An 11,524-nucleotide genomic window follows, 5' to 3' on the forward strand; every position below is an offset into this window, starting at 1 on the left:
TCAGTAGAGTTTGGAGTGTTTCTGTTTTAGGACACACCAGTGACTTTAAATGAGACCCAGCAAAGGTGTCCTTTGGGAAAACTTGTAACGGATGCAATACAATTGGGACGAAGTGGCTGTAAAGTAACCTAAAACCTTCCCCGGAGATGGTTTCACTTTAGGTTCTACAGAAGATGGAAGATTTGGAAAGAAGTAAATAGACCTGCGGCTATGTGTTACTTGTGAATTAATTAAAACGATAGCTGGATTCCACGGAAAATGAATAACCCTTTTCCAGCATCATTTCATGTGTATTGTTCGATCTTTCCAGTTTACCAGCAGAAAACTGTTTACTCAAACAGTACGGAAGTGAAGACAGAGAAGCAACAAAAGGCATTTGATAGATCAGACAGACAAGGAGTTCATCATATATTTAAAAAAAAATTATACAGCATAGAAATCTTTCGACACTCAAACAAAACCACCCGTTAAAAAAACGTACAAAAGGCCCCCCCTCGAGTCCGTATGAATCTCCGTTTTAGCCAGAAAAACAGTTTTAAAAAAGACCATATCAAATGCTTGACAATACACTTAGACCCATGCAACTTTTCTTGGACAGGAAGAGTTTCGACAACATTTTTAATATTAAAAAAAAAGCCTCGTCATGTGCTTATGGAACCCTTTGTTCTTTCTTTTTTTTTTAAAAGCAATTTTAGAGCTCCACTTGCACATGGCGTACAGGGTTTGAACTGTTATTTACAGGAACAAGTTTCATGTCACTCAAAGAGCTTGTGACAAATACTCATCATTCCAATTGACACTTAGAACTATTGCACAAACTACAAAGTTAAGACAAAAGACATGAAATATTTTCATGAAAGTCACTTTTTTTCATTTCATTCCCTCAGCCATCGTTGAGGTGTGTTAGTTCTAAAAGGCTTTTGATCCTATAGTCATTTAAAATCCCATTATAATGTCCTACTGTGTAAAAAGTGAGTTCTAAGACTTTTTCTGTATGAGTTTCCCTGTAGGTCTTAAAAGAGATGTGACACTTGTATATGAAAAGTTAGAGAACTAGAAATATGAGTTATTAGTAACCTCAAAGTTAAGTTAATAACTTAACTTAAAGTTAAGTTAGTGTGGCTGTATTCTTTGTGAATACTCGACGTGATTCTATCTATGCTTACGCGCTGTAATGCTGTGGCACCATCCAAGCAAGTCGTACTTGAGTGCAGTGAGGTAAAAAGACGCTTCAACACTATTGTTACAATAGGTTTTGGTTTTCAAGAGCAGTGCAGTGGACTTTCTCAGCCAGCATTTCCTATACAGTGCCAGCTGGCTGGAAGTCTGAGGCTATCACACAGAGTTATCAAAGACTAAAAACATTTACACTTGTACTTTAAGGTAAGGGGAAAAGTTGGGGTCACTTAGCTGGTGTGAATCAGTATACGGGTTAATCGGAAACAAGTTGTAGAAATATTTAACAAAAGATTACCTTTGACTTGGTCTATGATACATTTTTTTATGTGTATGAGTGTGTGTGAGTTTTATGGCAAAGGCCCATAATACATGATGTCCCAACTCCACTCTGTCTCTGGGACAGAGTGGTTTAGCTCAAGGATCTGACTTCAATCTCATCTTCTAAGTATCACCACCTGGTACTAAACAGGTAGTATAACAATTGAGGTACTTTATGTGAAATTCCCAGTTTTTGTAAGAATTAGGTGTTATGAAAAGTGTCTCAGTAAAGGGGCAGTTCACAGTTTAAAAGGCCGCTCCGGAAGACCTTTCTTCTGAGAAGGGCCTTGAGTCAGTCTATCATACTTCAGTTTCTTCTGCATTGTATCCCTCAACAGAGGGTCTTTAGTGCTCCTGAAGCACAAAGGAGAGTCTGCATGGGGTAGGGAGGTGGTGATACCACTTCTTCTGTGACTTGTTCAGGTCGAAAAGTGAATGGCTGGAGCTGGACCTTCTTCTTCAGGATGTGTCCGATTCCCATGGAGGGAAACTTACTGCGGTGTGTCGGACTCTCTGGATCGCTGCTTCCACTGTTGGATGGGGGACTGAACGCCGATGTGGGGTTAAGTGGACTAAAGGCAGACTTTGGTGGACTGAAAGCAGATGTTCCTGGAGGGCTTCCAACTGTGCTTGGGGGGCTACCACTGGTGTCAGAGGAACCGCACCAATCGGAAGACTTACTCTTCTTAGGCTGTGGGTTCACTATGAGAACAGGGGGGCTGGGTATTGTGGCCTTTTTTAGGTAGGAGGAGTCAGGTTGGAAAGCAGAGACATGCCGTGGCGGCGACAGGGTACCATTGGTCAGCTTATACCAGGGTGTGGAGGGTGTGTCCTCAATTTCCTCAGCTTTGCAGAGTGACCCAAAGGAGTGCATACCAATGGGTGATGGTGCAGGCGGAGCAGGAATGTTGTGTTCTGGACTCGTGTTAACTTGCGGGAGGGTAGCCAAACGCCTTCTTTGCTGAGGGGTGGTTGGAAATAGTGGGTGGATCTCGAGATATTCCATGGACGAAGACGCAACGGTACCAGGCGGCGCTAGCGGTGAATTACGATGGCCACCAACTAGGGCCCGTAAGAGGCCTGAGGAGAAAAGAGCAGACCTTAGTTTATTTACTTTCAAATAAAAAAATACATAATGTTGTTTGCCTAACTTGCTACAGATGAATTGTAAGGCCAGTATTGCAGCTACCGTTTCAGCTGCACAGCTTGTGTGCCTAGGTTATGACGCATGAATCATGACAGAATATGTGAAATGCACAGAACATTCTACCCTGACTTTAAAGTTTGCAAGTACTAGCTCATCTTAACGTGAAATACCAGAAATAGCCTGTGGGGCTTTCTCAGTATGTCTAAGAAAAAAAAGAAAACGAAGCTAAGCTTGCCCCTGGGATGTGTCTTCTGTTCCGCGTTCAGTGGTAAAAGGTGACAAAAGCCTGAACTTTCTTGACTTGATTCACAACCTACATACTTACTCCAATCAGTGCTGACTTCATCTGTCTGTCAACAAGTAAACTTGTTTAAATTAAATGTTAGTGTCTTGCCCCATGATTGTCTGACAAGGTGTCCAAGATGTGTCTTCTCAGGAGATTAGATGAGTGGGTGGTTGGATGGATGGACAGACAAACAATGGATGGATGGAGGGATGACAGGGTAACTAGGTGTGTGTGAAACATGCATGCTCAGTCAACCTACCCTGTATGAATAAAAGTAGATGAAATAGACACAATAAATACATTGTACTTGTACAAGTGTCTAAATTTATTTACGCAAAGAAATGTGCTCTTCTCACCTGTTCGGTGTTTCTTCTCCTTGCTGCGCCCCTTGCTGACAGCCAGGTAGACGGGTGTCTGTTTCGGGGGGATGGTGAGTTTATCGACATGCTTCCTCCACTGTGTTTGGAAGTATTCATTTTTCTGCGTTTCTCCTTCCTTTTTATCCAGGAACTGCATCTCCTGTACAATTATAGTACACAGCACCTTTAGAACAGGCCAAACCTGTTGTGCAGTTCCATTTTAGTACCTCATAATACATCCATAAACCTCATAGTGAGCAGCAGGTGAAATTATTTCCACTGCTCACCTGACAGCTATTAAGATTATGATTCCTTGTTCATGATTTCCTTGTGTGGGGGTTGTACATACCCTGTATTCCTTGGAAAGCCTCTTCATTTTCTTGTTCAAAAGAAAGTAGACGGCTAAGGTATGGCACGCACGGTTGGTGAGGACAGAACTCAGCACTTCGCTGTGCTTGTAGCCCATCTTCACTGTCATATACCTAACAACATTTTGGTTCATTTCTTCAATATGGATTCTAAAATTAAAAGATAAGACAGAAAAAAAACAAGTTTGAATTTATAATTTGAATTGAATGGCACATGTAACCAGGTGTGTTTCGTATGTTGATCTACCTGTTGCGGTAGGGAGCCCCTGTGTTCTTATTGGCGAGCTGGAGCCAGGAGTCAGCCATCACCTGGTGGATATTTGGACGTTTGTTGGGGTCAGGTTCAAGAAGCTTCTTCAACAAACAAAGAGCACCTGGGAACACAGATGAAAAAGACCCTTAACCGCCGTCTTCACACATGTTAAACACAAATCACACAGGATATTTTTTCACACACTCATTTATTGTACCTGTTTTATATAACAACTTGTATGGAGGCTGGAATAACTTCTAAATAAAATAATAGAAGTGCATAGACAGGAATGAGAGCTTGGACTGTCCTTATCTTATTCATAATCTTTCTCAACCTTCAGTCAGTTGCATAACAAAAGCGATCCATAGCTTACTATTACGCACTTGCAGAAGCAGGTTAATCCATTCCTTAGTTTGCATATTAGCAAGTGACACTGTTAAGACATGAATAAGTGATACCGCCTCTTAGTAAACCAATAAACCTACCTATAAAGCTGTCTTAGAACTTTTATATGAGGGTAAAAATGTGTCAAAAAGACTTGTGTTTTTCCTTTTTACACCCGAAAGTCAGATATAATCACTCAGTTATTTCCATGGGAAATGCTTTAAGTTTTATGTGAATATTTCCTAAATTCTGGCATTTTAATTTCAATCCAATCCTGTCAACTTTTTTCCCCCTAAAAAATATGTCGAAGGAAGGCATTTAACCGTCACTTTTATTTCTTTGTGTTACCTTATTGTTGATCACTCAGGTATAACTGACTCAATAATCTAAAAACCAAACCAGTCATCAGTTCCCTGGTTTTTATTTTGTTGGCAGCCAAGAATGTCATGGCATAAAGAAGGGTGTACGCTAATGTGTAGAACACAGCTTCTCAAGAACTGGACCAGCCTACCTTGCACGCACACCACACAAAACCTTTCATCAGAATTTTCTCTTAAAAACAACTGCAAATTAAAAACTGGTTGAGTGCCAGCGCCTTCAGGCATTACCAGCTGCCTCAGAGATAGTCTTTCACATACCTCGCTCACATTTAAAACAAAACAGCAGTGTGACGGGCCTGCGATTCTAACCTTCTGTCAGTAACATTTACACGCCTAAAAAATCAAAAATTCTGTTTCCATGTTTGTAATTAATATAAAACATTAAATGCGGTTCCCTTTTTTCAATTAGACAGATTTGTGTCAATGCTTGTTTTTCTTTATTTGTACGTTATGAGGGTCTCCAGCAGTCACCTCTACTTATCTGTGATATAATATGTCTAGATTTAATTTTAAATCAAAAGATGAAATCTTTATTTTCCAGTCATATGAATAAAAAAAACAATGGCAACATTGCAATAACTGAATCTTAAGAAAGTAAAAAGACTCTCTAGTTTAAAAATAAAAAAAAATCTTATATTCTGTCTTTGAAGAAAATTTTTCTTATGAAGATTTTCCAATTAAAAATATTCTCAGTTTGAGAAAACTTGCGTTAGTGAATAGATTTTTTTTTCTTAAAATAAGAATTCTTGGTAAGACCGTTAACTTATTTAAAGAAATTTTTCCAATGGAATAAGTGGTTTTGACTTGTTTCAAAAGGGGCTGTTTTTGCAGTGAACTTTTCCAAATACAATTTTTAAAGACTTTCACATTTGTCTTTGTAGCACACATTACTGTCAAACTGCACCTTTGTTGCTTTCATTATTTACCTGTGGAAAGCCAAGGAGGTAGAGGATTCATTTCCTTATCGACCATCTTCTGATGTAGACCTCGAAGGCTGAACGGTTCCACGGTAAACGGGAGACCTCCAGTCAACATTGCATACATGTTCACACCACTGCAAAATCACAATAAACAAATGAACACTGCGTTTCATGGGTCATTACATTGCGTGCACACATGGTAAAAAAAAAGAAAGAAAGAAAACTCACATGGACCACACATCAACTTTTGGTCCATACTTCTTCCTGGAGAGCAGCTCAGGGGCAGCATAAGCCGGGCTACCACACTGGGTGCTAAAAGGGTCTGAGTATCCCAGGATGCCTGCACAGTTGCTCAAACCAAAGTCTAGGGAGACACAAAGGCGGTGGGATGAGTGTCACTCCAGGTTTATTTGTTTTCTTTACAGTCGGACAAACAAGCAGATTAGCGCTGCGGTGAGAGCTCGTAAAGGCTTTAACAGGATGTTTAGTAGCTCTTGACCTCATTAAGGACACTGTGGCACTGTGTGCACTGCTGCATCCAGCAAGGTTGTGTAAAATCTGACTTCCTGCTCACCTATTAGTTTTATGTTGTTCTTCTCGTCCAACAAGAGGTTTTCAATCTTTAGATCCCTGCAAGACAGAGAGGTATAACATATGTCAGCACTTGCAAAGTCTGTGTGAAATATCGTATACAAAGGTGTCATCAATGTACAATGGAAAAAGAAGAACAAAGAAACCCTGAGACAAACTCAAGTAAGCCTCTTATTGTGGGTCATGCTGGCTGATTTTCAGCCTATTGTGTACTTTCAGACCCCCCCCCTTCAGTCTCAGAAATCCTGTTACAGTTGTCTACACAGACCACCTCATTGTGACAGGCTCTTGAGTAACAAAGAGAAGAATATTCTCAGGACCAGTAGATCTTGGGAAACAGACATGTTGTTGGTAAAATGCATCTGTTTTGCACTAAACTATAATTTAAGTTTTTCCTTTATGATTGAAGGGGATGTATAAAGCAGAGGATCATCAGAATATTGTTCCAAGACAGGTGTTTGGATCTTAAAAAATAGAAAATCTGCATTAATTATGAATGTTGATCTTTTTTTGTTTTGTTTCGTTTTTTTTTTTACCTGTGAACCACACCTGCCCTGTGCAGGTGCTCCACAGCCAGCACCAGCTGCCGGATGTACTTCTGGGTCTCCCTCTCGTCCAGATGTTTCTTGTCGTAGATGCAGCTCATGAGGTTTCCGCCTGGGCACAGTTCCATCACTAGGTAGTAGCTGTTCTCTGTCTCCAGGATATCCAGCAGCTGTGCAATGTTGGGGTGGCGGATCATCTGCTGGATGTTGCCCTCGCGTCGCAGGTTCTTGGTTACGTACGAATCCTTCTTGGCTTTCCGCTTGTCGATGACCTTCACTGCCACCTAAGCAACAAATCAAGAGCCGGGAGAGGATGAAGACATGGTTAGCTCCATTAAAACCTTTAGCCCATGTGGTATCGTAAATGATACCAAAGAATGTACAGGCCCTGCCTTGGTATGCGCTTTAAGGTCAAATTTCAATGGCCTGTAACAGGTGATGAACCACTTAATCTTTGTCGAAAGATGTACAACTCAACATTACAATGTCACTCACAGCTGTTGTCAGAGTGTCAGTGGGGCAAAGCAAGCACTTAACAGGCCCTGAGGCTGTGGGGAGGGGTCGGCTGTCTGAGTGTGGGAGAGTCAGAGGGGTTACTGAACCCCCATAAACCAATAAGAAGCAAATGTTATCCTATATGCTGAGAAGATGCCAGAGCCAAATGGACAATTAGAGTTCCCACCATTTGCTTCTAAACCAATATAAAGAAAGTGCTGTGAAACGGAAACACTTTAGAAATGAGGGGTTATTATTGTTTTATTTTTTGGTACTGTATTTTTGAAGAAGAGACCTGAAGAACGTCTTTGTAAAAATTCAAGAACAAGTCCTCAACTCAATGTCAGGAGGACTTTGTTCATTCAAATGAAACACATGCTCTATTTAATTCTTTCTCCGTAAGTCCTTGTGTCCTGTCTAGACTGAGTTCAAGAACATGCCCACCTCACAATACAAATCATCTCAAGGAGAGCATGGACAGACATGGGGAGGCATGACAAGTGGAACTAATAACCATATCCATTAACAATATGGTCAAATGTTGTCCGCTCTTTCTTCTGCCCTTCAGCTTTGCCTTTGGTTTTTATGTCCACCCTTCCCGCTCTGATCATTGATTCACTTCTGAAAACCTTTTTACAACCTGACCGCATGCCCACACTTAGCCGTTATGGATGGGCCCTGTTTACATCACTGGATGAGAGAGGGGGGATCTGGGGGGAGGGGGGGGGTATTTACAGTAGGCTGCTATATGTGGGGAGTGGTGGAATGAGGAGGGGGAGGGGTGCACTCTGCCAGGGGGCTTCGGGGGCGTCAGTTGTTTATCAGGCACCCCTCCGACAGAAGGGGGGGATATACAGGGGAAAGTGGGTTACAGACAGTAAAAACATATTAATGTGACCTCTCAAACAACCCCCCTAAGACTGTGGAGGCCCCACCCCACCTTTCACCTCTGCTCACTTTCAACCCATCTTTTTTTTTTTGAATGAACCACCAAATTCTTATTCTGGCTTTCCAACTTTCCTAATCAAGATTTAAAATGATGAGGGGGTTATGTGTTTAATTTCCTGTTATTTGGATAAACTCACTGCCCTGCACTCCCCCCCCCCCCCCACACTGCCTGTCTATTCAGTGAATGAAAAAGGGGAGACTGGCTGCGAGTTTGCCTCAGCTTGCATCATCCCCAACAAAGACTGGAGGAGAAGGAGCCGCTTCCTCCCCACAACAACAGAAGAGGAGGCGGCTGACTTTAGTACCTCACTTTTTTACTTTTTTTTTTTAACACTAAACAAACAAAAAAAAAATCATGCGTTACATTTGAGGTATGTAAAAATCACGAACGCACATGGCGCAAGGTGCGTGTTTTTGTAATATGCAAATCTCCTGGCTGCTCTCCAAAAAAAAAAAAAAACCTGAAAAGCCAGAGACAAAGGTATCCAGTGGCCAATGGTTGGCCACATCAAAACCCTGCGCTTTCGGAATCCCAATGAGCCCTGAAGCCCATTTATCAACGACACAATTTAATATACAAGTAGACACTCTGCTCTCCGATAGGCCGGACAATTTCCCCCTCTGTACCTATCACCTCTGTGCGCTCTCAAGAGGTGAGATCACCGCCAGACAATACAAAGGCTCACAAAGCGAGTGAGCGCACACCCAAACTCATCTCTTCTGTTGAATCCCCTTTTTGTTTTCAAATATTTATGGGATTATTTGATAAACCACTTGGAATTTAAAAGTAGCCCCTGGAATCATGTTGGAATGTGCTGCAAAGATACAAAAGTATGGTTTATTTCATGTCAAGGTTAACAAAAACAAGTGCACTGACAAAATTAAATGGTAAACATTGTCAGGAAAGCGTGCCACTGTCAACAGCTGGTGCTGCCATGAGCCCATTAACAAAGGATCTGACTGCAAAGACGGCTGAGCGCTTTCTCCTATGGAGTAAAACCACACTGACCCCCAGTAATCAAGTATACATGAACTTAATTATTATTAGGATTCTCGCAATAAAATAATGCATGCTAAAGAAAATGTGAAACAGACAAAACTTCTACAGCTTTTTTTTAAATAAATGTCAAACACGTTCATTTGTTTTCTCTTTTTGGATGAATATAAAAGAGGCCAAACAAGAAACTTGACAGACAAATCAGATAAAAATCCAATAATTTACAACATGATGCGCACTCACCTTTTCCCCTGTTGACACATGCAGACCCTCTTTAACTTTGGCAAACGATCCTTCTCCCAGCTTCCTTCCTATTAGGTAGTTCCCGACCCGTTTGGTGTGGTAAAAGTTTTTCACGATGTCCTCTGCGGGACTTAATAGGGTAACGGGGAGGACGCCCTCGTCCTCGGCGCTGCTTGGGGTTTGCCCCTCACATAACGGGTGGCTGTTGTCCACTACCATGTCTCTGTCCGCTACTGCCATCAAACCTCCTTTGACAGGTGTCCACTTTAGGAGCTCCAGTCTCAGTCGCCTTAAAGAACAGATAAATGCTCAGCGTGGAGTGGGGTGCGTGCGTGCGTTAAGTCCGATCGGTAGGGCTCTGGTAACTGAAGAGACTGGGGTTTGCGCCACCTGTTCACCCAAGCATCCAGTGCGCGCACTCAGCAGTTTCCCAGACGCGTATCAGCTAAGATTATAATGACACTCGGCTCAAATAAAAAGATAATAGCCTAACTGACGCAATCTGTCTCATTACATGTGCGGATTTACTTCTGATGCAGCCGGTGGATGTACACGCGTCAACAGCACATGAACGGATACTGCGAAGGCAGCGTGCTTTCTTTTTTGAAGTGACTTTCCCGGTCCTCTTTGTGGGCGTTTTCTCAGTTTGAGGGGGGGGGGGAGAAAACACGCTGATGGTAGCGGTGGTAGTTTTCAAACCAATCAGAACGCGCGGGCGGAGCACATGTGGGAACAAGGGGAACAACAACTGTACCGGTACCACCGCCCCACCGTGTCGCGGGGTGGGTCCAGTTTTTGGCAGCCTGAAACAAAAAGTACGTTCTTAAAGAACGGGACAGCGACAATCCCACTGCAAATATGATTAAATACCTTTATCTAACATTGTTAGTGAATGTGTGTATTTTTTACATCCACATTTGCAGCCTTTTCTTGCGTAAAACAAGCACATGGTCGCACAAAGGCGCACCGAAATGCCATTACAGACGCCTTTCTAAATGATACTTTAAAAAAGTCAATCAATACTTATATCATTTATCCGTTTAACTTGGAGTGTAAGATCATAGGACGTGATCCAATGGCCAAAAAGCAGCAGACAAAGCACATGGCGCACAGAGGTGTTCATTGGCCTAATTAAGATTATCTCCATAATTGGGTGAAACGTGGAGAGTAAAAGCTCAAACTTGATTTAATTCGTCTAACTTTTTTAGTTTATTGTAAGTTTGCTGTGATTGATACAAACAAAAGAAAATGTCATACAGAAGTCTCTATAAAATAAATGTACGCATTTTAATGCTTTTATGACTAAATATTTTTTTACAAGTTTCTCTTTAATAGGTCATTTCAGTCCTGTTTTTTTTTTCTTTTTTTGCACTAGGTTCTGTATTTATTTGTTCGTTTGCTTGTAGTCAAATGAGATATCAGTGCTATGTATAGACTGGCTTGACTAATAGACCTGTCTTTCCAGACCTCACCAGATTTTAAACCACTTCTACAGAAGTGTAGCTGAGCCCTCTACTGGTGATTATTTGAACTACAAGAACAAGGAAGACTGGTTTTGGCTTGTTTAACTTGATGTATTTTGTATTTTTTTTTTCCATTTACACAATATGTGACCATTCTATCAGTTTAGCACACACATATTTGATCATTTTCAAAATGATCAACTTGACTGACAATTATAGGGTGTCAATACAAAGGCAATGATATTTTTAGTTTACATTGAATTTAGTCATAATTTTTATTTTTACAGCGTTAGCAGTTGGCCAAACTGGTAACAGTATCATTATTGCAAAAAACTGACAAGAATAGTAAATTAGAAAAACTGCAGAAATTAAATAAATAACTTTAACTGCTCTGCCAGAAAAAGAATAACTAACCTATAGACAGACTATAGTGTGCATATTCCTTTTTAAATTCAAATTACAGAAATTATTCTTTATTCCCATGTTATGTTTGACTTAACTGAAATGTTGGAGCCTGACAAACATGTCTATTCTTCACTGAATTCAGTGAACAGTCATGAAAGAAACTCTTCTGTTTTTATCATGCAACTCATAGGTGTTTGTTTAATTATAAATTGCATGAGATGGAGTGAGATGATCTGGTCTAGA

General features: G+C 41.1%; 1 protein-coding gene across 1 annotated transcript; it reads right to left on the reverse strand.

The window, feature by feature from the left end:
* Positions 1-375: 375 nt before the first annotated feature.
* Positions 376-10,068, reverse strand: hunk (hormonally up-regulated Neu-associated kinase). The gene is made up of 9 exons (XM_023962652.2): positions 9,414-10,068; positions 6,722-7,014; positions 6,169-6,224; positions 5,823-5,958; positions 5,601-5,728; positions 3,905-4,031; positions 3,639-3,807; positions 3,287-3,449; positions 376-2,577 (listed from the first exon to the last, which is right to left on the reverse strand). The coding sequence occupies exons 1-9, from the start codon at positions 9,651-9,653 to the stop codon at positions 1,829-1,831; spliced, it is 2,061 nt and encodes a 686-aa protein (XP_023818420.1). The 5' UTR covers positions 9,654-10,068; the 3' UTR covers positions 376-1,828.
* Positions 10,069-11,524: the final 1,456 nt, after the last annotated feature.

Source organism: Oryzias latipes, chromosome 14 (assembly GCF_053564925.1).
Source record: "Oryzias latipes strain Hd-rR chromosome 14, Olatipes_Hd-rR_3.1".
Lineage (NCBI taxonomy): Eukaryota > Metazoa > Chordata > Actinopteri > Beloniformes > Adrianichthyidae > Oryzias > Oryzias latipes.

Bases quoted from the DNA above. Each gene is read 5' to 3' on its own strand.
- hunk (XM_023962652.2), bottom strand. From the start codon at position 9,653: ATGGCAGTAGCGGACAGAGACATGGTAGTGGACAACAGCCACCCGTTA. The intron at 4,032-5,600 runs GTAAATAATGAA...CTGTGTTCCCAG, and splicing joins ACCTCCTTGGCTTTCCACAG to GTGCTCTTTGTTTGTTGAAG. The intron at 3,450-3,638 runs GTATGTACAACC...ATAATTGTACAG, and splicing joins GGCTTTCCAAGGAATACAGG to GAGATGCAGTTCCTGGATAA.